Here is a 27,416-nt window from a genome sequence, read left to right on the forward strand (position 1 = left end):
AATGCCTAGAACATCTCTTGTGGTCAATAAATGTAGTTGGCACAGAAGAGCATAATACTTGCTCAGCGAGTCCTGTTGAATGAATAAATGACCACAATTGGAATCTCCCCCAGGTATCAGTGCTTTTTCAGTCATGCCCATGGATCTGGGGTGGGAAAGAACACTCAGACGGAGAACAGCTGTCTCACTGCCAACTCTTTTCTGGTTAAAGAAGCAAAGACATGGCAGTGACTACAGGCAGGCCGGTGCCAAAGCAGAAGAAAGGCAAGGACACTTGTTTTACTCCTTGAGGATTTCTGTTCCCTGAAAAAGTTTCTGAAGGCAAACAATTATTGGTGGTCTATTAAAAAGGAGCAATATACAACTTGTCAGTCAATTCTACTCCCTTCCCTTATTTTTAGTAACGAATGACGTTCAGGGGCAAGGTTACAGAGAGGAACGGTGATAAGGGATGAGGAATGATTACTCTCTCATGTGGACTGTGGTCTCCTGTTTTGGAGCCAAATCTCAAGCAATCAGTCTGGCAGTTCCCCAAAAGGTTAAACACAGAGTTACTATATGATCCAGCAATTCCACTCCTAAGGATACGCCCAAGAGAAATGAAAACATATATCCACACAAAAACTTGTCGTTCATGGCAGCAGCATTATTCATAATAACTAAAAATTGTAGACAATCCAAATGTCCATCAACTGATGAACAGATGAATACAATGTGAACTATGCCTACAATGAATATTTTTTAGCAATAGAAAGATATGAGGTACTGACACATGCTACCACATGGATGGGCCCCCAAAAGATCATTTTAAGTAGAAGACAGTCACAAAGGACCACACATTACATGATTCCACTTACGTGAAATGTCTAGAATAGGCAGACCTACAGAGACAGAAATTAGGTTGGTGGCTGCCTGGAGCTGGGGGGTAAAAACCACTTACGGGTAGAGGGTTTCTTTGGGGGATAATGAAAATGTTCTGAAAGTAGACAGTGATATGGTTGCCCTACTTTTTGAACAGAGTACTTTGTAAATAATTATTGAATTGTATACTTTAAATGGGTCAACTGGATGGTATTTGAGATCTCAATAAAGCCGTTATTGGAAAAAGCAGCTCACGTGGTAACCAAGTCCATCGTGTGGTCTGCACAGGGCAGGGCAATGCTGGCATCTCATAGAAGGAGAAAAGCAGCCCTGCCCTGTACTATCGGGAGTTCTGTGGAGGTGGCCCCGTCCCCCTTACCCTCCACACTACCTTGCTTTGCTCCCACAGGCTTGCCCTGGTCTCCCATTTATCTTCACTCATACAACAGGCTTGCTGAGCACCTACTGTATACTGGGAGCCACGCTAGGCACGGGCCCTGCCGATGAAGGAGGGGCAGGCCTTCAAGAAGCTACCACTTTTGGAATCATTCATTCAACCACAGGGCGGAAAACAGCAAAAGGAGAGTCCTAAGTGGTATTCTGTTGTGGGCAGAAAAGAATTTTTCAAGTCCGGGTCCCAGAAAGGTGAACTCATGTCCACACCAGAAGAGCCCACCCAGGTCTGGTACGCAAATATCTCAAAGGCAGGGTGTCTGGCGGGGTGGGACCCCTGGAGTCAGCACTGACAGGAAGCTGAAAGACACAACCCCCGCATCTCACGCCAGGGCCATGAAATGGTGCCCGTGCCACCCTTCAATTCCATCTGGCAGTACTGTGGGTGTTTCCACTTTGTTTATTTTTCTAAAGGAAAGAGGAGATGGGGGAGGAGGGCTTGAACACAAGTTATTACTCAGCATTTCCATCATGTTTAATGTCTGCAAAGCCCTCCTGCCCTCACTGCGTCCTGAACTGCCTTGAATAATCAAGAAACTTGAGAACCCAGCCAAGAACTCAAAGTACTTAGCAGATAGAAGTACCTATCACTGCGTCTGGCAATGCAAGCACCATTAAAAAAATTAATCCCATAAGATAAACACTAGTTTAAACCTTAAGCCAGTATAATCATCTCTGTAAAGCTGACCTGCCACTTGGCAGTTAATGAAGTGAATAAGCTCATACTCTAAATCTCCCCATTCACACCCTGACACATGTCCACTTTTACAGAACGGGCGCTGACATCCTTTTTTAAATTTTATTACTCATTTATTCGTTCATTCATTCATTTATTTACTTTCAGCCACGCCTTGCAGCGTGTGGGATCTTAGTTCCTGACCTGGGATCAAACCCGTGCCCCCTGCCTTGGAAGCACGGAATCCTAACCACTGGACCACCAGGGAAGTCCCTGACGTCCTTCTTTGAAATGAAAGAATTCTATGGCTGGCCCCCAAGCATTTTATGGTAACAATTAACAAGAAAATTGGCTTCTTGCTGTCAGGACCTACAGCACCTGGATCATCATAGTCTAGATGCAGCAGTGATCAAGTAACAGTGTTTTGTATGAACTGGGCCAGCACTTCTGGCAAGTGTACCGCTGTGTAAGTTGTAATATATTAGGTGCACCGTGGCTTTTGGACTCAAGCTCCGGAAGGTATTTGAAACAGACGTGTTTGTGTGTTTACATTTATATTCAACCAAGCTCGGTGACCACATTAGCTTGGTCCATAGGAGTGCTACTTTTAGGAATGCTCATTGGTCGACTGGGAGATTGTTCAGTAAAGTAAAAATAATAAGCACACTTAAAATTACCATTAATATGAATCATGTGAGGACAAAGTATTTCAATCAACTATTTCAAGAAACATTGGGGTCACATAAAAATGGAAAAAAAACTTTGAAAATGTATTTAAAAGGTATCATCGGGCTTCCCTGGTGGCGCAGTGGTTGAGAGTCCGCCTGCCGATGCAGGGGACACGGGTTCGTGTCCCGGTCCGGGAAGATGCCGCGGAGCAGCTGGGCCCGTGACCCATGGCCGCTGAGTTTGTGCGTCCAGAGCCTGTGCTCCGCACCGGGAGAGGCCACAACGGTGAGAGGCCCGTGTACCGCAAAAAAAAAAAAAAAAAGGTATCATCTACTTGACTTCAGATCAACTCTGTGCTCTTCCCTCCCACACTCTGCAGGTCAATTAGAAAAGCCTGACAATACAACACACACACACACACACACACACACACACAGGAGCTAACATGGTATAGTAAAGAATTACCACATCTAGATGTGAAAAAGAACAAACTCAGAAAGATGAGGCCAGCATTGGGGGCTGCTTTCCTCTTGGGGCATCTGCTGAATTAAGAAAAGATTCCTGAGCGGCTAAGCAGCATTTCTGACGGCCTTGTGGGGTCAGGAAAGCCCGGGCACTGCCAGTGAATTGGCTGCAATTTCAGACAAAAAAGACTAAGGAAAAAAGCCTTACTGCAGATGAAGATAATGATAAAAAGTTTTACAAACGGGAATTAAAAGTTGGAATTGTTTAATATAACAATTCTAAAATTGTATGCACCTAAAAACAGTTCTGAGAATACAGAAAGCAAAAAAGTGACATCACTGTAAACTGACGCAAACTGCAATCATGGGGGAAGGTTTAGCGCAGTTCTCTCAGCAACAGAAAAAGCAGAAAGAAGGTTAGCATATGGCAAATTTGAAAAAAAAAAAAATGACAAAATCACAATCTAATTGTCATCTATAGAACTTTGCACCCAGTAATCGTAAAATATACATGCTTTTCAAGCCCATGGAAACTGAACATGTGCCTTTTACCGGTATAATGGAAAATGTGTGTCCATAAAGACTAGGTAGAGTAGATTAATTTGGCCCAAGACAAAGCTGTATGACCTAGTAAGGCTTGAAGAGACTATGGTTTCAATATGTAAAGGAGTTCAAGAAGATAAGTAGGACTTCCCCGGTGTGCAGTGGTTAAGAATCCGCCTGCCCATGCAGGGGACACGGGTTCGAGCCCTGGTCCAGGAAGATCCCACATGCCACGGAGCAACTAAGTCCGTGCGCCACAACTACTGAGCCTGAGCTCTAGAGCCCGCGAGCCACAACTACTGAAGCCCACGCACCTACAGGCCATGCTCCGCAACAAAAGAAGCCACCACAATGAGAAGCCCACACATCGCAACAGTAGCCCCTGCTCGCTGCAGCTAGAGAAAGCCTGTGCACAGCAACAAAGACCCAAGGAGCCAAAAATAAATAAATAAATAAAATAAGTTTATATTAAAAAAAAAAGAAGATAAAGTAATTATCCCTAGTGTCTTGGTGATGCCATGGAATCAATGTTTGGCTGGACCTAAGATGGTGAGAATAAAAATGGAAGAGAGGGGCTTCCCTGGTGGTGCAGTGGTTAAGAATCCGTCTGCCAATGCAGTGGACACGCGTTCGAGCCCTGGTTCGGGAAGATCCCACATGCCGCGGAGCAACTAAGCCCGTGCGCCACAACTACTGAGCCTGTGCTCTAGAGCCCCCGAGCCACAACTACTGAGCCCGTGAGCCACAACTACTGAAGCCCACACACCTAGAGCCTGTGCTCCACAACAAGTGAAGCCACTGCAATGAGAAGCCTGTGCACTGCAACAAAGAGTAGCCCCCACTTGCCACAACTAGAGAAAGCCTGCACACAGCAACGAAGACCCAACGCAGCCAAAAATAAAATAAATAAATAAATTTATTTTTTAAAAAAAATAGAAGAGAAAGAATAGAGTGGGAAGCATCCACACAGCCCTCCCTCCCTTCCCCTGCCCCTGGACGCTGCACGAAGACACTCTGAAGTGTGTGAAGGGGAGAAGGATAATGCAAACCACCAGCCCTCTGCCTAAAACTAAAGGGAGGAAGAGTAAAAACTGAGCCTTCTGTGCAATGCGGCAGACGGCTTAGCTTTCCTATGGCCAAGCCCTACTTCCTTTCCTTCGGACCTCCCATCTCCTCTTCCCCATCCTGCGTCTGTCTGCCTTGCCCTTGGAAGCCGCACTAGGTTCTAGATGACCACCCTTGCCATGCCATCATCAGAACCATTCACATGGGGGGGGCCAGACCCTGCAAATCCAGAGTTCTTGTCCTAACAAGCCTTACCCTATGAGAAAAATCTGCCTAGCTTCCCACCTCATGCCTGCCCCAATCTTCAGAGAGAATCAATGGACCCTCGATGTTCTTTGCTTTGATCCTCAATGTTAGGGGCCTCGAGACATGTTTGTTGTACTCTGGGCATTTGGATTAGAAATGTGGATACGTGGATGAGTCCCGTTAGGATTTACAGAGCTTGAGCTGGAGCGAGAAGCCTGGGGGGTGGGGGTGGGGGTGCAGACATGACCTGTGCTCTTCAGATGACCCGGGAGCCCTGGGCAACTGCCCAACAACCCACTTACAGATTAACTGGGACCCCCTCCCCAGCCCGACCTAGTTGCAGGAAATATACTCGTAGGCTTTCCAGACCTAGAGTCGTCCGGACCTAATTCTCTGAAGGAATCTCAGCAACACCAGTAAGTCTCTCCCTCATTTCTCCCCGAGGCTGGGAACATTTAGTGCTGAGAAGAAAGGCCACTTCAGCAGCTGGGCTTCCTTCGGGCTCCCGCCAGACCAGAGGCACGCATGTCTCCTCTGGAGCCAGGGCTGCGTCAGGCCCTTCTGCATCCGGTCACATTTTTTTTTGAATTTTTATCGGTTTATTTAGTTATTTTATCTGAGAGAATTTTACAAAGAAATAAATGTTTTTGCCTTTTAGAATGTGAGTTGAATTCTATGCTTTTCCTATTTATTTTCTGTACTTATGAAGAGATAGCATCTTTCATGTATTAAGGTCTTGCTTCAGGAGAAGCCGCTGGAAATCAGCAGTGCTTCATCTCATGTGGCTCGGTCACTAGTTGTATGACGTGAGACACCTTATTTACTCTGAACATCAGTTTTCTCAACTACGTTGAAAAAGTGAGCATGGGGCTTCCCCGGTGGCGCAGTGGTTGAGAGTCCGCCTGCCGATGCAGGGGACACGGGTTCGTGCCCCGGTCCGAGAAGATCCCACATGCCGCGGAGCGGCTGGGCCCGTGAGCCATAGCCGCTGAGCCTGCGCGTCCGGAGCCTGTGCTCCGCAACGGGAGCGGCCACAACAGTGAGAGGCCCGCGTACCGCAAACAAAAACAAAAACAAAAACACAAAAGTGAGCATGGGTTAACTTGTGTAATTTTTAAGAGTTCTATATTTTTGAAAGTCAATAATAACATATTTTTTCTTAATTAGAAAAAAACCCTTGCCCTGCCACCCTTAGAGGATTTGCCGTAAGAATTAAATAGGAAGGCAGACGTATAACAGCACTGAAACCTCACAGAATGCAGAGTCACAGATTTTGGTTTTGGTTGTTTTAGCTACATGGCGCAGCATGCAGGATCTTAGTTCCCCAACCAGGGATCGAACCCATGCCCCCTGCAGTGGAAGCGCGGAGTCTTAACCACTGGAGCACCAGGGAATTCCCCAGAGTCACATATTTTGATGCTGGCCTCTGGGCATGTCTGCGCTCATGCACTCAGCTGGCTGTTTTGAAAACACCCACAGTCCAAAACTGTATACCCTAAGCACTTCCTGGATTTTTACTAGCATCACTTCAGATGTAAAGCACGTCGATATTTGCTCTAAGTGCCTTATGAATAAGTAACTTCTACTGTTTGGGCCTTGCTCCGTGTCTGGCAGAAGGCCATCCGGACTTACCCTCATACATCTCCAGGATGTGAACCGTGTCTCCAACCTGCAAGGACAGCTCCACATCTTGAGAGGCATTGTAGTTATAGATCGCTGGAAAGGAGAAATAAAAGAGGGACATGATGGCATCAGTGGCAGTTCAAATACAAGTCACCAAACACATTAAAAATAATAATAATAATACGAGTCACCAAAGAGCACATTCAGTGGTTAGTGAACCACTCCTCTAACAAATAACCCTCTCTTTAATCATTTCAGGTGAATCCCCCACTGGAAAGCAGAGGGCATCCTCCTGGACTCCCATTACTGGTATGTTACAGTCATACTTCCATCCAACAAATATTGGTTGGTTGCCTACCATGTACCACATACTGTGCTAGAGACTGGAGACAGAGTGTTGAAACACACAGATGTGGTCCCTGTACCAGGGATTTTTAATAGTTTAGTACGGGAAGAGATATAGTAAATATATTATTACAGAAACAACTCCTTAATTAAAATGGTGATAAGAGTTATCAGCCTATAACACTACTGAGCTTATGATCTCTAGGGCATAGGGCGAGCCGTCTCCCGGCTTCCCTGACACAGTAACAGGCAGCCAACGGACCACGTGTGAGTCCCACCTACCCCCCCAGTAATAGACTAACACTGGGTGGCTGCCTCACCCCAGCTCTAGGTACCCTGGGGAAATGGGGTGTCCCCAAGGTGACCTCCATCACCACAGTCCTTAGGACTGGCAATGACTGGACCACAATCATACAAAACAGTAGACGAACTCTTGTAACTCCAAACGAAGAAGGCAATCCCATTTTAAGACAGGTAAGAGCTCTGAAGAGACATTTTACGGAGAATCATATATGATGACTAATAAGCACCAGAAAAGACGTCCAACAACCATTAGTCATCAGGGAAATGCAAACTAAAACCGCAACGAGATACAACTTCTCACCCTCCAGAATGGCTATTAATTTTTAAAAGGCAGACTTGGCAGGAATGTGGAGAAACTGGAACCCTCATGCATCGCTAGTAGGAACATAAAATGACACAACCTCTTCGGAAAACGGTTTGGTAGTTTCTTAAAAAGTTAAACATAAATGTACGTGCAGCCCAGCAATTCCGCGCCCAGTTATCTACAAAGAGAAATGGAAACGTGCTGACACAGAAACTTCATGTGAACATCCATAGCTGTTGTGGTAGGCAGGATAATAGCCCCCCAAAGATATCCACGTCCGATTTCGGCATCTGTGAATGTTTCCTCAGGTGGCAAAAAGTGTGAGTTAGTTAAGGATACGGAGAGGAGGTTAAGCTGGAAATTCAGGGTGTGGTCCAAACACAATCACACGTATCCAGATGACAGAGAGACAGAGGGAGTTTTGAGAGTCTCACAGAAGAGAAGGCAACATGAGGACGGAGGCAGAGGTGGAAGTAACATGACCTCAGGTCAAGGACTGGCACCACCACTAGCAGCTAGAAAAGACAAAGGACGGAATCTCCCCTAGAGCCTCTAGAAGGAGCACAGCCAGTCAACACCTTGATTTTAGACCTCTGGCCTTCAGAGCTACGAGAGAATAAAATCCTCTTGTTTAAGCCACCAAGTTTGTGGTAAGTTGCTAGGACGGCCGCCAGAAACCAATATAGCAGCATTATTCACAACAGCTGAAAACTGGAAACAATTCATCCACTGAAGAATGAGTGGAGAAGTAAAATAGGGTGTGTCCACACAATGGAATATCAGTCAGCAATAAAAAGCAATGAAATACGAACACACGCCACAACACGGATGCTTCAAAGACATTATGCGAAATGAAAGTCCCGTGCACACATACGTTAGGCTTCCATTTCCTTGTAACGTCCAGAAGAGGCAAGTCTATCAGCGACATAGGGCAGCTGATTGTTTCATGGGTTGGGGGTGGGAATAGCGACAGAGCACAACAGGCACCAGGAAGCTTTACAGAGAGATGGAAACATCCTAAAACTGGACTGGATTGTAGTGATGGTCATATAACACTGCACATTTACTAAAAATCAATGCACTATATGCTTACAGTGGGTGGGTTTTATGGTATATAAATTAGACTTCGATGAAGCTTTTTTTGTGTGTGTGTGTGTGTTACACGGGCCTCTCACTGTTGTGGCCTCCCCCGTTGCGGAGCACAGGCTCCGGATGCGCAGGCTCAGCGGCCATGGCTCACGGGCCCAGCCGCTCCGCGGCATGTGGGATCCTCCTGGACCAGGGCACGAACCCGTGTCCCCTGCATCGGCAGGCGGACTCTCAACCACTGCGCCACCAGGGAAGTCCTTTTTTTTTTTTTTTAAGGTAGATTTATTTCTTGCCCTCTCTCATGATGAGTGAGCTGCATCCTTTCAGGGAAAAAGAACCACCTTAGAGATTCGGTTCTAACCACTGACCTGACCATCCAAGGAACCCACGACGTTCCCCCTCTCTGCAGCTCTTATGAGCACATGAGGCTGGTCACTCAATCCATCAAACCATCTGCCAGATGCCACAAGGGTCATTAAGAAGGGAAGAAAGGCATCCAATCCAATCATGGTACCTACTGCTCTTTCCTGAGCCTGCGATGCCCCGAGATCAGCAGGCTGACTGCAGGCTCATCACAGTCAATCTAGCCCAGAACAGAAGGAGCAGACCTCTAGCCCCATGTTCTTCAAGTGGCCTCTCTTTTTGAAGAGAATCACCCAAATATGTGTTCTTCTGTAGTCTTGGCACAGAAGTCTGGACAGATGATACTGGAACTGGCTGACTACTGAGCTTGGGGACTATAATATGAATTCAGAATAAGATCAGGCATTCAGAAGGAGTTAGTTAGTTCCTGGTTCCTAGACTTCTTCGTGGGCCATGAGGCCACAGCTACTGATCCACTGAGGTTCACTTCTTTCGTCTAACTGCTACTTGATTCAAATGTTTTGCCCACTAGGTATACTGTTGGGTCTCCATACAAAATGTAGATCTCACATCCCTGAATCCCTCGAGCCCCCCATTCACTGCCTCCCCCCAAACGGGTTCCTCCCACTGGCCCCGCCAGCAGATGGAATCAGGAAGTAGAGAGCTTGCTGTGTCACAGCGTGTTGTGTAATCACCGAGCTTCACCTCTTCCTCGCCCTTAGTCACCAGGAAAGTAAGCAGAACTCTCAAAGGCAGCACCTGGCACTGTAGCTACAAACACCTACCAAGGACTGCTGTAAACACACACACACACACACACACACACACACACACACACCCCCCCCAGACTATTGTTTCCTTAAATCCTAGATTCCAGAGCCTGACAATCAAAGTGCTTCCGAAATGATCCTGGCCTTCATTCTCCACCTTTGCCTCCATCATCTGTCAAATTCCACCCTCTGCTCCAGTCAGGACTCATAACCTCCCCTAAATTCTGTGCTCAGCTCACGGTTTACCTCTGCCTGGAACGACAGCTCATCTGTTTCTTCCTCACACTGTAAAGCTCACATTCATGATGCAGTTCGACAAACGATTCCTGACTCCCTATCACCCTGCAAGGATCTCTTTTTTTCCGCCGATGTCCCGCAATTTTTCCTTTAACACGGTCTGGGCTTTAAATCACAGATAATCTTGTGTTATCATCTGCCACCGATCAGAAGGTAAACCCTTCATGAATGGGGACCCGGTTACACATTACTTTGTGCCTTTCACATTCCAAGGCACTGGATGCGGCCCAAAGAAGGTGCTCAGGGCACAAGAGTGGCCTTTATAAAACCCACCGATCGATTCAGTTATTCACCACTTCTTCCACAAACTGCAAGGTAATTCTGCTTCCCTCAGAAGCAGCAGCTGTGGTTCCCCACCACTCATGAAAGGGATTATCCAATCACCTCTCTGGCCTCTCTTTTGCTAATTACACGAGAGAATCTGCCTTTCCAACCCAAGCCTTCAAAGAGCTTCACATGGGAAACACACTCTTCAGCAATGCCTTTCGCTGGAGTGACAAGTCACCAGTTAGAGGGCATTTGTACTCCCTGTTGCATGCGTTTGGGCAGAAGTACTAACAAGATTTCCAGTCACTTACAATGTCATCTATTTACGCCAACGATGCACTTTAGAACCACGCCTTCTCCATCTCCCTCCTTAATCCACTTCATTTCCGTTGTAGTTTATGATTTCACTTCCATATGGAATATAGTAACTGTATGGAGTGGGTGCCAATTACCATATTATTTAATGAGGAAACTGAGACTCAGAAGGGGTGAGCACCTTGCCCCGAGGAGCCCAGCTTTACCAGCAGCAGAGCTGTTACTGACGCCGTCCTGTGAAGACCCACTCATCCCATTTTACCAGGCTGGTCCACGATGCCAAAGGGATGCCCTGGAAGAGCCCGGCAGCAAAGAAAAGAACCTGATAGCGTCTCAGTATGTTGTCTGCCTTAGAATTCTCTCATTAAACGAGACCCCAACTTCCCCAAACACTCTTTATCACACTGGGTTGGCCAAAAAGTTCGTTCTGTTAGTGAATACATCGTTCAATGAAGTTCTTGGTGAAAATGAAAAACGTCTTTTATTTTTACTTAAAACCAAACAAACTTTCTGGCCACCCCAATACAGGTTGGTGATCACGTTGTCTGCTCTCGTCTTGCGCTATTTCAAAAACAGGCTTACAATTCGCATGCTCAGTGGATCATGTTTTCTCCCTAGAATGTGAATAACTGTTACAGAGGAAGACAGAGAAAGGAGAAGTAAAGGAAACCCTTTGGGTTAAACAAAGCAGACTCAGTTCTATCAGTTACACATGCATGACCTTGGATGAGTTTGTCTGGGCCTCAGTTTCCCATCTGTAAACAAGGCATGGACCAGATGGCTCTAAGGGACCCTACGGCTCCAACAGCCTCTGATTCACGAGGTTATGAAAAGAGGCAAGAGAAACAAGCTGTGTCGTTTCGAATCAGCAGGCACCACCGCAATGTCTTGTTTTGTCTGAGGAAATTAAACAAGAGAAGGGAGTCAGTCGCTGTGTACGAACCGCCCTGCTGGCTGCTACGTGCAAGGTTGGGAAAGACAAGCTGCTGGAATTCTGCCCCGAGCAGCTTACTGTTTATATGGCAAAAGTACAATTTTGCAGAGCCAACTAGATAAGACAGTATGTCTACAAATGTAAAGTAGTTTGCATTTTACCAATCTTTGATTTGGCCTGGCCTTTTCTTTTAAACCAGACTTTCATGAGAGAGGAAAAAAGAGAAGAAATGTGAGGTCTTAGCATCATGCAACAAGAAACCAACAGAATAAGAAGTGTCTCTGATAGGCCCCAATACGAGGATTGATTTTGACAATGAAAAGTCGATGGGCTGCTAGTAGTTCATCCTTCTGATAAATCAGGCTTTTTCATGAATCCTCAAATGACAACCCCCTGAAGAATTAACTAAAACGTGATGTTTTCTATTAGGCGTTTGGTAGCGTCTATGGAAGAAAGATACAGCAAACACAGAACGAGGTCCTGACTTGAGTTGTCTGCTATTCAGAATGTTATCAGGAGGATCACACTTCCTCTTTCTCATGATCATCTTGATCTGCCTACTTTCAGCCATTAGAACTATTAAGACTACAAAGGCACATGTGTCTTTATCTTCACCCTGGGGTCAATGCAGCAATGTCTTAGAAGGCCAAGTGGACTTTTTCTTTTGCTCTTTAATTCCAGTCTACTACAAGGATGAGACGACAATCAGATTCAACAGGAAGTATGACCCCAGGAGTTTAAAAAAAAATGTGGTTTTATGCTGACCATTCCAATTAGGCTCCAGACTGGTCATCCAAGTCAGGGGCTGTCAGATGAGAACAACAGCTTCTACTTGTCACCAACAGTACTCCACAGGAGCAGCTCTTACAGGATTCTTAACTTTGTTTTCTAGACCTTTAGGAGAATTTAATGACCAGTTAGGAGATTTAATGACCGGTTCATTGGTTATTCTTTAGAAATCTCTATTTTAAGGATTATATCTATTTGTGGCTAGAACAGATAAATGTATCTTTAATGAGAGATATTTCACAGATATAAACTCAACTATGGTTTATTTATTTCCTCACTGGTACCAAAGGATTACCTCCAAGCCATCTCATTTAAATTAGTATGAAATTAAGTTTACGTGAAACATGTAAAGCTAAAACAAGGCCACTCAAAATTGCAGAATAGAAAGTCTTTGTTCTGCAAACACCAGGAGTTTCCCCACAGTTTGTCTACGTAAGAAATGGAGGTACCAGAATATTCTTCCAAAGAGGAGAATGTAGCAGAGCCTCTAGGAAGATGACAAGCCCTGGTAGACACAGGGTAAATGGCAGTCACCTTCCCTTTCCCCCTTTCTTGCCCTGTCTGGCTTCCCACTTCGGGCATGGAGGCAGGCACGTCCTCAAAGATGGACACAACTGCCCTCCCCAACAGGACAGTGGAAGTCATTCAATGAAAACTGGCGATCAGGAAGGTCTGTACAGGTAATGGAACAAGCTAGCCTCAACAGTCCTAAGAAGGTAAAGTTGGACAACGAAGGGCAGATGTCCTTAAGGACAGCAAATGCATTTAATTGCAGGCAGCTAAGTACAAAGCGCCCCTTAGAAACAGCACGAGAATCGGGGAATAGTTCAGTATTTTAATCATTTTCTTGCTGCCCCTTCCAAGCATTTCTGCAGTGATTCAAGTGAGGAGTCAGGGTGTTACTCAGAATACCAAGGATGCCTCAATCCTGGACTCACTATAGCACTCTCAATCTGGATATAACACTGGAAGTGCACATTCTAATGTTACCATGGTTATACTTCTACTAAGCTTCTATGCTTTTCAACTGAGCTCTTTCTTGTTAAGGAAAAGTAAAAGAGAAAAAAATCAGAGGGCAAGTATGGCAGGCTTTTAATGAGGAAGTAAAAAAATTAACTTACTAACAAGTCCAGAACACCTTCCCCTAATCAAATAAGGTATTATTATCAGGTTCTTCTCGGTATGCATTCTTATTAAATAAAAATGAGACAGATCTAAGATAAAAATGGTCAGATCTAAGACTGGGCTGAGTTTGCGGCATCTACCTTATGGACAGAAATCATAATTGAGGAATAGAGAATCTAAAAATAAAAGCCAGGACTTCCCTGGTGGTCCAGTGGTTAAGCATCCACGCTCCCACTGCAGGAGGCTCAGGTTCGATCCCTGGTCGGGGAACTAAGATCCCACATGTGGTGGCGAGGCCAAAAAAAAAAAGAAAAGGAAAGATAAAAGCCACCAATTATTGCAGACTCTAGAACAAGCACTTTGAAATGACAGTCAAAAATGTTAGTGATGATTTTCTCCATATGTACATGAAATTTGAGACAAAGCACAGATAAACTGAGAAAATGAATGATCCCCTACCAGGCTGGAAAACCCATTAATTTAATATCACCAATCTGAAAATGCAAATACAAAGGCAGCAGCTTTTACGTCTGTCTCCACAGGGCCTGTCCCAGAACAAGCTCAGTTGGTCGCCCTTAGCCTCCGGGGCACATTCAGGAGGGTCTTAGAACAGCTTCTCCCGTATTATGTACACCAGAGTCACGTCCTACTGAAAGCACCATGAGAAAACAGAATGTGTACATGTGGCTGGGAGCGAAGGGCGAATCAGAAAAGCAGAGAACTGAGGAGAAGGCCAGACACTGAAGAGATCTGGGAAACCTCCCTGTTTCATAAATGAAGAAATGGAAGCCCGGTGTGTACCAGACCAAGGTGACACCAAATTACAGTCAGGCTACTGAAGGTACTTTCTGCAGCTTGGCCAAAAACCTACCATTGCGGACTCTCAGGAAAGGCATTGAATATTTTGGGCTTCAGTTTCTAAAGTGACATTTGCAACCTGGTATTTTGCCTACCTCAGGGTTACTGTAAGAATAAAATAAAAAGAAACATAAAAACGAGTAAGTATTGGTAATGTCTCTGGAAGGTTCTTCACCATAACAGAAAAGAGAAGTATGAAATCAAAAAGATACATAACTCTGGGCTAATCGATTTGCATTGGAAATTCAGTATGAATTTGGAATATTTTTCTCTCTATTCAACTTAAAAATACGTATTCATTTAGACTTGTGGCCAAAGTGGACCACAGGGATCAGGGATCAGATGAACTATCATCTTGAACATCTAAAAAATGGACAAAAATATGACAGTGGTTTTCAGACACTGACCAGCATACAACACAGGAGGGTGATGCCTGAGAGAAGGGAAGCAGATGAGGGAAATCTTCAGTTGCATCTCCAGGCAAAAGTGCAGGGAGGAGAAGCTGAAACACAGCCCAGGAATCACCCTAAGGTGAGGGAAGAGAGTTGAGAATTCAGGGAAGTCAAGGTGACTATAACATACAGAGCAGAGAATCAGAGAGGTGAGGGCTGCCTAAGTTTCCCTACTAGCTTAAGCTGATTACTGATCAGCCCATGCGTGTGAAGAAAATTCCCGAGGGCGAGGAAAAGAACCACTGGGAAAGAAAAGGAGGAGCTATTCCCAAACCTCACACAGAGCTGGGAACAGTTCACATTCTCCACAACCAGAGCCAAGAAACCTTACGGTATGTGGCCACTGGCTTGGGTACTCAGAAGAGTATTGCCTTGGTAATGCAACCAAACTGGCCCCAGACTACAGGCTGTGCTGATCCCACCTAATAAAGATCAAATGCAAACCTGGAGAGAATGAAAGTTTCCTCATAATTCAACTCCATCCCAGAACAAGGCTCAAACTCCCAACATGATAAAATTTACAATGTCTGACATTCAGTTCATGATTATAAGACATGCAAGGAAGAAGGAAAATAATCACCTATAGTTAGGAGAAAAAGCAATCAATAGAAAAAGACCCAGAAATGACGCAGATCAGGCAACAGAAAAAGTCCCAGTTAACTGAAAAGTATTCAAATCATACAAAGCATGTTCTTTGACTACAACGGAATTAAATTAAAAATCAATAACAGAAAGACATTTAGAAAATCCCAAGATATTTGGAAACTGAACACCACACCTCTAAACAGCTCCAGGACCATTAAAAAAAATCAATGTAATCCACCACATTGAGATAAAAAGAGTGAAAAAATATGATCATCTCTATAGATGCAGAAAAGGCATTTGATAAAATCTGATACTCACTGATGATAAAAAGTGTCAGCAAATTATGAATATCTTTAATTTGATAAAAAGCATACACGATGCACCTATAGCAAACATACTGAACTGTCAAATATTAAATATGCTTCCCTAATACTGGGAACATGGCAAGGATATCTGCTCTGTATTCTACATTTTAATGTGGTTGTAACTAGTGCTATGATGCAAGAAAAAGAAATTAAAAGCTTACTAATTGGAAAGAATGTCATAAAGCTGTGTTTATTAGCAAATGATTTGGTCATCTATACAGAAAATTTTAAGGCATTTACAAAAGTTATTAGAACTAATGAGTGAGGTTAAGGAGGTTTTAGGCCCCAATTTTGGTCAATATACAAAAGAAAAAAAAGTCCACTGTATTTCTCTATACTATAACAAGCAAGCTGAAATTGCTGGATTATGATGTAAAGTGCATTTCTTCCTATAGATTTCAGGTCAAACAATTTGAAAACCAGTGCCCCAGAGAAACTCTTGCACAAGTGTACCAAGAAATATATATAAGAATGTTCATAGTAGCAGTGTTTGTAGTAGCAAAAACTGGAACCAACCCAATGTCCATTGAAAGGAAAATGGGGAAATAGTTATGTTATATTCAAATATAGAATACCGCAGGGAAAATGAATACATTCTTTGCACACACACCACTAACAAAATGTTGGGCAAATTTTTTAAAACTACAGGAGCGATATACACAGATACCTTTAGATAAAATTTAAAATCTTGGAAAACTAAATGAATTAGGTTTTTAAAATATGCATATATATGTGGTAAAACTATAGGAAAAAATTATGAAAATAAAATACACTCATTTCAGAATACTTTTACTTCCAGGGTGGGGCTGTGGCACATGTCCGACTATTAGGGAGAAGCATGAGTGTGGGTCTAATATACAGTGAACTTTTTTTTGCAATTCATTAGATGGGGATACATGGGGGGTTTTGTTAGTTTGTTTTTATATAAGTGTTGTAAATATTCTTTTATGAGTTCAACATTTCATATTTCAGTGGTTCACAAATTGTTAAAACACAAGATTGCTGGGCCTCATCTTTAGTTTCTGAGTCAGAAGGTTAGGAATGGGGCCCCAGAATTTTCATTTGAACACGTTCCCAGGTAGGAATGACACTGCTGGTTCAGTTCAACATTTCAAGAACCTCTGCATTACATATTTGAGCCTCACACAAACCAGCGAAGAAGAAAGAGTGAACATGGGCCTCATTTTACAGATTTAAAAAAGTAATCTCTGAGCGATTAAGGGGTCGACAGGATTACACTACTGCTCATCATACCGGCTCTGGTCTCAGACTACCTGTGTCCAAACACTGGCTCTGTATTTACTGATTCTTATTGGAGGTAATTTAAATTCTTGATGCCCCAATTTCCTAACCTGTAAAATGGGTACAATTATAGCAATTCACATACAGGGTTCTTGTGAGCATTAAAGGATTATAAAGGTAAAGCACTTAAATTTGTTCCTGGTACACAGTAAATCCTGGGTAAACGTTAACTAACTTTAATACCACTACGTTAATTAAGTGGTAGAGTGAGACTTAAATCTAGGTATTCATATTCATTTTCAATCACTGTCAACACAAATGCCTTTTGGTACCACAAAACAACACTGGTGAGTTCCACAAAACTTATCTTTAAAAAACTTTTTTTAGAAACCTTTAAAACTGGATGACTTTAATGGAAATTCTAGATCCCACTGCTCTTTCCACTTACAAGAAAACTAAGAACCCAAGACCATACAGCTAGTTAGATTCAGTCTGGGATGAGCAAGCTGGAATAGCTTTTTCCAAAGGCCACATAACTAGTCTTTATAATAAATTTCACCCTGTATTGAACTGTACTTCTAACATAAACAATGAAAACAATGGAGAATTAAAAAAACACATGATCAATTACCATTTCTGGAATGAATGAATGAATCAAATAAGCAAGCAAGCCTCAGGCCTATGAACCTGAGGAACTAGGTTTCTGACTTGTTTACCTTCTTAATATATTTATTTTAGCAACCAAATAAAAATTTATTTACACAATACAATTAGCTGGAGTCAATTCAATGCAAAGATATGGAAATGTCCTTTCAATCTCATTTCTTCCTCTAGTCTCTAGAGAAGTAAATACAATATTTCTATGGCTTAATTTAAGAACAAATGAAAAATCTAAATTTGATTGTGTATCACCATAATCACTTTACATTTAAAAAAATTCACCAGAATTCCACTTTTTTTTCACATACATTCGAAAATAATCAAAAAGTAGCATGCAAATTCAAAACACCTCTTGAGTTATCCCCAAAGCATTAAAATATTTTAGGCATGAATGTTCATAAAAAGAAAATATTGCTCATAAAATAGAACAACCTAACTTACAGCACAATCTAAATGTTAATAGCATAATAACATTTTTCCAACCAGAAATCTAGCCTTGCTTGTTTTCTGGCATTTAAAAATAGAAATCAGGGACTTCTCTGGCGGTCCAGTGGTTAAAACTCCATGCTTCCACTACAGGGGGCGCAGGTTTGATCCCTGGTCAGGGAACTAAGATCCTGCATGCCACATGCGGTGCAGCCAAAAAATAAAAATAAATAAAAAATAAAACTAGAAATCACGCTAAAGCTAGTGAAAAACATATTTCCTGGTCTTCCACACTAGTACATTATACTTTATTTCAGTATAACCAATTAATCAATAAGCCGTGACCTACAGTACAGTACAGATAAGGAGTAAAAACAAAGAGAGATGATTGGTGACTTTGCTCTTTTGAGTCACTTAGGCTTGACACCCATAGAGCCATCTTACACTTGCTGCTCTCCGTTTCCAGTCCTACAGTTTTAGTCTTTCCTTCACGATCTAGAACTCAGATGACTACCTTTGGACCTTAACTGATCACCCTGCCTGCAGTCTCTCCTCTTGTGCAAAACAGGATGTTAAAAACCACAGGCCCAAAATGGCGTCACTTGTGCTAAAGCCCAAGATATGAAACCTAGATTTAATACCTAACACCAAAAATGTAATCTTAATCAACCAATCTGGAATTTTCTGGTCAGCACCAATGAGGTCATCTGACAAGTGCACCCTATCCACCCTCCAGAGGAAGAAGAGGCAATCCACATGGTAAAACCCTTACTGTTCTCATCCTCTCACAAAAGAAATCCTGGCCTAAAAAATAATCCTTTCTTTCCTTTTGCTAGTAGCTCCCTTGCCCTACCCTTCTTCCTATAAAAACCTTCCATTTCACACAACCTTTTAGAGCACTTTCTAGTTGCTAGGTGGGATGCTGCAGGATTCATGAATCACCGAATAAAGCCAATTAGATCTTAAATTTACTTGGTTAGATTCTGTTTTTCAACAGGGACAGATAATAATAATTACATCACAGGGCTACTGTGGAGACTGAATAATAAAACTCTTACCAGGGGAAGAACTAGCTATTACTGATATTATAACATTACTTTGTATAATTGTGCCACTCTAATACTTTTTAACACTACTTATAACATCTTATTCCCCAGTTCAAAAATCTTCTGAGAGTTTTCTATTTTCTACTGATGCACGTGATTTAAGAACTTTTGAAGCTCAGTTCTATCTGAGTCTTCTTCTGTAATCCCCTTGCTTGAATGGCCCTCTCTACTTTACTCCATTGGACCAAATCCTATCCATAAATTAAGTTTACAAAAGGCCAATTCAACCGCAAGCTCATCCCCAATTATCCCAGCCTTCCATGGTTTCACCTTTTCAGAGATTATACACCTCAACCTATTCTGCCTAATTTAAAGCTTAACCAACTCAACCTAGTGTGTGACGGGACCTGCCCAGGTCCCTCCTGGGGCTCCATGCAAAGAGGAGCCCCACAACCAGAGGCTGACATCACGCATGGCCCCCTGTAACCATGGTGATACAGAACCAAACTTGGGTCTGCTCGCCTGCTGCTCAGCAGAGCCAATCTACTGACACTGGGTTCTGGTGAAGGAAAGTGCAGCCTTTACTGCAGGTACCAAGCAAGGAGAACAGGTAGCTCATGCTCAAAAGTTCCAAACTCCCAGATGTGTTTCAGGGAAGGGCTTTTGAAAGCAATATTTGGGGTGAGGGTTACAGGGGGCATGACTTTCTTCTGATTGGTGGGTGGTGAGGTAACTGGGTGGTGTTTCAAGAATCTTAATCCTCAGTCTTCTGGTTCCAGCCACTCTGGGACCTCTGTGCTTGTGGTGAGCACACAGTCACCATCCTCCACCAGGGTGGGGGTCTTAATTTCTGCAGAAAAAGATATGTGTCCAATTGTTTTGTATATCCCTTGAGGAGGAATTAGAACTCTGTTTTTTCACTGAACTATTGTTTCTTGACTGCTTTTCCTCTGTTTCTGCGTTCCCTTACTTCCTTAACTAGGAACTGCTTGAGTCTCTGCTCTTTGGAACTCAGGGAAGGCCTAGGAGATGAAAGCCTTTTTCTACAAACAAAACCAGGGGACACAGAGGAGCGTCTGTACCTGGGAAGGCCCCACAGGGTCCTGCTCAGTTTCAAATCCCCCTTTTCTTTGATACTCTGCAATCCTGAGGGGAACAGGGGGCAGGACAGGAAAGCAAATAAAGTTCTGGAGAGAAAGGTTAATCATAAACTCAGTAGGGGAACTCAATTTTAGGGGGACTCAGTTTCAATGGGCTTCTTGGTACAGGCCTTCCTGAGACGACTGCTCAACAGCGACAAAAGAGGACTTGTGTTGGTTAGTCTCTACTTCCCTAAATGATAAGACTTCATTAAATCCCTTCATTAAATCTCCTCAAAAGTGAGCCAAGAGCATTCCTGGCAGCATCCCTCCGTCAGGTCCTGTCTGAACACCACGGTAGACAAATCTTTGTTTTTTCTCCTTATTTATACTATGCTCTGATACTGTGAAAAATTTCCTCTGTAGCAGATGGTGGGTTGGGGAAGTAATTTGGAGTGTGGTGTGTGTGAATAGAATACGTGATATATGAAAATGTGCCGAACCGGGGGGTGGGGGGGTGGGGGTAAGGTTGGCAAAGCTCCCTAACAAATAGGGCTGATTCGAGGTTGCCTCTATCCTGATAGTTCTTTGGCCCTTTCAAGAAATTTCAGGAAGGGAAAATTTAGTTGCCTAAACTTGGCGCCATATTTTCCCTCTCAAGTCTCCGTCATTTAATGGAAAGTTTAACAATATTGTTATTGTTACAAATAGTTGCATCTCATTTTTATCATCTTACTTTGTGCTTTCTATTTTCTTTGTTTTGTTTTATCTCTTGCTCTGTGGACTCTGCTTTCCTTTTCCCCCTTCTGGCAATATAATAAGGTAATTCTCTGTACAGATAGAGAGGTTTTAACTGTATTTGTCAAAAACTGGAAACAACCCAAATGTCCTTCAACAAGAGAATGAAGAAACAAGCTGTGTTACATCTGTACACTGGAATTCTCCTCAGCAGTGAAAAGGAACAACTACTGTTACAACGTGATGAATCTCACATGCGTTATATCAAGTGAAAGAAGCCAGACTCAATAGGGTACATACATACTGTATGATTCCATTTATAGAACATTCTGGAAAAGGTGAAAGGTACAGGGGAGGAACACAGACCAGTGGTTGCCAAGTGCTGGGGTTGAAAAGGGAGCCGACTACAAAGGAGCCCAGGAAAACTTTTGCAGGTGATAAAAGTATTGAACATTTTGGTTGTGGTGATAGTTGCACAGCTAAATGAGTTTGTCAAAATTCACAGATTTATGCACTAAAATTATACCTTAATTAGGTATAATTAAATTATACTTTAATTTTTTTCATTTTAGTAAGAAAAACAAAAAAGTCCACTCTACTCGTGATTACTTTGACACTTAAAAAAAAAAAACCTCTTGAACCTACACTTAATTACCAATATCTATATTTTCTTTTTTTTTTTTTTTGTGGTACGCGGGCCTCTCACTGTTGGGGCGTCTCCCGTTGCGGAGCACAGGCTCTGGACCCGCAGGCTCAGCGGCCATGGCTCACGGGCCCAGCCGCTCCGCGGCATGCGGGATCCTCCCGGACCGGGGCACGAAAGCGTGTCCCCTGCATCGGCAGGCGGACTCTCAACCACTGCGCCACCAGGGAAGCCCTATCAATACCTTTAATTAAACATCAATCAACTGACCTAAGAGAAAATCAATCACTATATGCTCAGACTCCTCCTCAAACTGCTTCCTAGTTTTTGTTCATACAACCTGGTCGTTTCACTGCATAATTTTATAGTTAATCAATAATTTTTATAGTATTTATCTGCTTTTTCAAAAATTACTGGTGCTGTATGTAAATAATTAGCTGTATGTAGTCATGTCTAATTGGTTTCTGATTTATCACTAATCTTTTTACAGCATTACTTCCTTATTTCTGCATTATTTAGACGGATCTTTAGGTTGTCTAGAGTAAAATGCTTCTGTTCCCTGCCCCCCCACAGATTCATATGTTGAAATCCTAACCCCCAAAGGTGATGGTATTGGTAGATGAGGCTTTGGGGGATGATTAGGTGATGAGCATGGAGCACTCATGGTGAGATTAGTGCTGTTATAAAAAAGACCCTACAGGGACTTCCCTGGTGGCACAGTGGTTAAGACTCCATGCTCCCAATGCAGGGGGCCTGGGTTCGATCCCTGGCCGGGGAACTAGATCCCACATGCGTGCCGCGACTAAGACCCAGTGCAACCAAATAAATAAATAAATATTTAAAAAAAGACCCTACAGAGCCACCAACCTCTTCTATGCGAGCATCCAGGGATAAATCTGAGACCTGGAAGAGGTCTCACCCAACCAAGCTGACACCCTAATCCCAGATTTCCAGCCTCCAGAACCGTGAGAAATAAATTTCTGGTGGTTATAAACCAACAAGTCTGTGATATTTTGTTACAGCAGCCTGAATGGACGAAGACAATCTCCAAGTAACTTAAGTTGAGCACATGTGTGGCACTCTTTCTTGGCTCTTGCATATGCAAATCTTTTCTTTTCTTTTTTTTGGCCACGCAGCCCAGCTTGCTAGATCTCAGTTCCCCAGCCAGGGACTGAACTTGGACCACGGCAGTGAAAACACCAAGCCCTACCCTCTGGACCACCAGGGAACTCCGCAGCCTCAGCAAGTTTTTGTTGCCTTCAAGTTCAGCTGAGTTTAGAATTATTGGGTCAAACTTTTTGTTGGTGTTCAAAAGATTAGAGGATACAAGACTCAAGGAAATAGAAACATATGGTGTTCCTATAATGAAAATTTAATAGATCTCAGTAAAAATGTCAATGCTCTACATAAAACATATACTCAATTAAATTCTAATTAACATCCCAATGGATGTTTAAAGAGTTTGATACAGAAACAAATAAGTTCAATTGGAAGAATAAATGGTGAAAAAAATTAAAAATATTTTGAAAATGAAGAATTACCACAAGGAGACTTGCCCCAACACATTGAAAAATTACCCTAGGGACTTCCCTGGTTGCACAGTGGTTAAAAATCTGCCTGCCAATGCAGGGAACATGGGTTTGAGCTCTGGTCAGGGAAGATCCCACATGCCACAGAACAACTAAGCCCACGAACCACAACTACTGAGCCCGTGTACCGCAACTACTGAAGCCCACGTGCCTAGAGCCTGTGCTCCACAACAAGAGAAGCCACCGCAATGAGAAGCCCGCGCACCACAGCAAAGTGTAGCCGCTGCTTGCCACAACTAGAGAAAGCCCGCACATAGCAACTGAAGACCAAACACAGCCAAAAATAAAATAAAATAAATTTATTCTTTTTAAAAAAGTGATTAAAAATTACCCTAAAGCTTCAGTAATGAAACCAAGGTGACTGTTTGGAATAGACAGGTAAGTTGAACACAATTTTATTTATTACTTTATTTTTTAATTTTTGGCCGCTCTGCATGGCTTGTGGGATTTCCCTGATCAGGGATCAAACCTGTGCCACCTGCAGTTGAAGTGCAGAGTCCTAACCACTGGACCTCCAGGGAAGTCCCTGAACACAATTTTAAAAACCAATATAGACCTGAATACAGGAAAGTAGTAAATGATAAAATTGGCATTCAAATAAAATGGAATAGAAATAATTTATTTAAGAAATGTCAAAATAATTGCTTTGTGCAGGAGGCATAACCCTCCCATATGTCAGATGATACTACAAAGCTACAGTAATCAAAACAGTGTGGTATTAGCACAAAAACAGACATATGGATCAATGGAACAGAATAGAGAGCCCAGAAATAAACCCACACACCTACGGTCAATTAATCTTCAACAAAGAAGGCAAGAATATACAATACAGAAAAGACAGTCTCTTCAGCAGTGGTGGTGGGAAAGTTTGACAGCCACATGTAAATCAATGAAGTTAGAACACACCCTCACAGCACACACAAAAATGAACTCAAAATGGCTTAAAGACTTAAAACACAAGAGATGACACTATAAAACTCCCAAAAGATATCACAGGCATAACATTCTCTGATATAAATTGTACCAATATTTCCTTAGGTCAGTCTCCCAAGGCAATAGAAATAAAAACAAAAATAAACAAATGGCACCTAATCAAACTTATAAGCTTTTGAACAGCAAAGGAAACCATAAACAAAACAAAAAGACAATCTATGGAATGGGAGAATATATTTGCTAACAATGCAACCAACAAGGGCTTAATTTCCAAAATTTACAAACAGCTCACACAACTCAATAAGAGAAAAACAAACCCAATCAAAATATAGGCAAAAGACATAAATAGACATTTCTCCAAAGAAGAAATACAGATGGCCAAGAGCACATGAAAAGATGCTCAATGTAACAAATTATTAGAGAAATGCAAATCAAAACTACAATGAGGTACCACCTTACACTGGTCAGAACAGCCAACATTAAAAAGTCTACAAATAACAGACGGAGAGGGTGTGGAGAAAAGGGAACTCTCCTACACTGTTGGTGGGAGTGTAAATTGCCACTATGGAGAACAGTATGGAGGTTCCTCAAAAAACTAAAAATACAATTACCATATGATCCAGCAATTCCACTCCTGGGCATATATCCAGAAAAAAACTATAATTCAAAAATATACATGCACCCCTATATTCATAGCAGCACTATTCATAATAGCCAAGACATGGAAGCAACTTAAATGTCCATCGACAGAGGAATGGATGAAGAAGATGTAGTACATATATACAATGAAGTACTACTTAGCCATTAAAAAAGAACAAAATAATGTTCTTTTGCAACATGGATGCAACTAGAGATTATCATACTAAGTGAAGTAAGTCAGAAAGAGAAAGACGAATACCATATGATATCACTTATATGTGGCATCTAAAATATGACACAAATGAACCTATCTACAAAACAGAAACAGATTCACGGACATAGAGAACAGACTTCTGGTTGCCAATGGGGACGCGGGGGTGGGAGAGGGATGGAATGGGAGGTTGGGTTTAGCAGATGTAAGCTATTATATATAAAATGGATAGGGCTTCCCTGGTGGCACAGTGGTTGAGAGTCCGCCTGCCGATGCAGAGGGCGCAGGTTCGTGCCCCGGTCCAGGAGGATCCCACGTGCCGTGGAGTTGCTGGGCCCATGAGCCATGGTCGCTGGGCCTGCGCGTCCGGAGCCTGTGCTCCGCGACGGGAGGGGCCGCACCAGTGAGAGGCCCACACACCACAAAAAAAAAAAAAAAAAGGATAAATAACAAGGTCCTACTGTATAGCACAGGGAACTATATTCAGTATCCTATGATAAACCATAATGGAAAAGAATATTAAAAAAGAATGTAACTGAATCACTTTGCTATAGAGCAGAAATTAACACAACATTGTAAATCAACTATACTTTGATAAAAAAACAAATGCTTTGCTGGGTAGACAAAACATGGGATGTTCCCTCACACCATATATGAAAACAAATTTTAGATGGATTAACGTAAAACATAAAATCACAAAAGTACTCAAGGAAAAATACAAGACAATATATTTACAACTTCGGAAAAAGAAAGGCCTTTCTTAAACTGCAAAAGGACTGCAGGTTTGATTGGATAAAAATTACAACTCCCATAGGGCAAAAACCCATAAATGACATGGAAAATGACTCACATACAGGAAGAAAATTTACAATATATTTATATGATCATAGCAATAGATGCTGAAAAAGCATTTGACAAAATCAAACACCCATTCATGATAAAAATTCTGGGTAATCTAGGAACAGAGGGGAACTTCCTCTATTTGATAAAGAATAGCTACAAAAATCCTACAGCTGGACTTCCCTCGTGGCGCAGTGGTTAAGAATCCGCCTGCCGGGCTTCCCTGGTGGCGCAGTGGTTGAGAGTCCGCCTGCTGATGCAGGGCACACGGGTTCGTGCCCCGGTCTGGGAGGATTTTACATACCGCGGAGCAGCTGGGCCCGTGAGCCGTGGCCGCTGGGCCTGCGCGGCCGGAGCATGTGGTCCGCAGCGGGAGAGGCCACAGCAGTGAGAGGCCTGTGTACCGCAAAAAAAAAAAAAAAAAAAAAAGAATCCGCCTGCCAATGCAGGGGACACAGGTTCGAGCCCTGGTCCTGGAAGATCCCACATGCCGCAGAGCAACTAAGACCATGCACCACAACTACTGAGCCTGTGCTCTGAGCCCGCGAGCCACAACTACTGAAGCCCGCATGCCTAGAGCCCGTGCTCCGCAACAAGAGAAGCCACCGCAATGAGAAGCCTGCGCACCGCAACAAAGAGTAGCCCCTGCTAGCCACAACTAGCGAAAGCCCATGCACAGCAACAAAGACCCAACACAGCCATAAATAAATAAATAAATTTTTAAAAAAGAAAAAAAATGTCTTTGTTTGCAGATGACATGATCATCTATGTACAAAATCCCAAAGAATCTTAAATAAAAAAAAAAAGTTCCTGTAACTAACAAGCAATTAGTTATAGCAAGGTTGTAGGACACAAGGTTAATACACAAAAGTCAATCAGTTTCCTATTTACCAAAAATTAACAAGTGGAACTTGAAATTAAAGCACAATGGCATTTACATTAGCACCAAAAAAAAGAGAGAGAGAGAGAGAAAGAAATACTTCAGGAATAAATCTAACAAAATATCTACCTAATGCACTGTGGTGACCTAGCTGGGGGGAAGTCCAAAAGGGAGGGGATATGTGTATGTGTACAGCTGATTCATTTTGCTGTGCAGTAGAGGCTAACACAACTTTGTAAAGCAACCATACTCCAATAAAAATTAATTTTAAAAAAATCAATTAATTAATTTAAAAAAGAAAGAAAGGGAAAAGAGGTAGAAGAGAAGAGAGGAAACAAATATGCTTACTGTGAATTTGAGTGTGATTGCTGTAATTAGGCCTCAGTTTGGTTCTGAGCTTCCTGGAGCCCAGGGGAAAAGAGAGATATCATGAATAACATAGTTTTTACAATCAGGAAAATGAATCCATACCATTTCTTATAAAGAGATAGAGCTGATCCTGAGTGATCAACTGTAGTGTTCATCTTAACATTTTTATGGCAAAGGCAGAAGCAGAAATCATAAAGCTGTTTGTGATAGTGATCAAAATAAAAGACGATGCTGTAACGTTGAAACACGTGTAAATCAAGCTAATATTTCATACGGTGAAGTTGTAGTTAATCTCTGCAGAGGTTTAATGAACCCAAAGACGGAAGAGCCTTGCATACCCTGAGGACTGACTGGATTCTG

The 27,416-nt window shown here is 42.6% G+C and overlaps 1 protein-coding gene across 14 annotated transcripts in view; it reads right to left on the reverse strand.

Annotated features, from left to right (window-relative positions):
- DOCK5 (dedicator of cytokinesis 5) overlaps nucleotides 1–27,416 on the reverse strand; it is a 240,180-nt gene that overhangs the window by 173,288 nt on the left and 39,476 nt on the right. For all 14 annotated transcript variants that reach the window (XR_012332393.1, XR_012332391.1, XR_012332389.1 and 11 more), the window contains exon 2: nucleotides 6,610–6,693. Coding sequence is in view for 7 of the 14 variants with exons in the window: in XM_033857644.2 (XP_033713535.1) it covers nucleotides 6,610–6,693 (84 nt within the window). In the remaining 7 variants the exon portion in view is untranslated. The remainder of the gene's footprint in view (nucleotides 1–6,609; nucleotides 6,694–27,416) is intronic.

This window comes from Tursiops truncatus, chromosome 6 (genome assembly GCF_011762595.2).
Source record: "Tursiops truncatus isolate mTurTru1 chromosome 6, mTurTru1.mat.Y, whole genome shotgun sequence".
In the NCBI taxonomy this organism is placed as follows: domain Eukaryota; kingdom Metazoa; phylum Chordata; class Mammalia; order Artiodactyla; family Delphinidae; genus Tursiops; species Tursiops truncatus.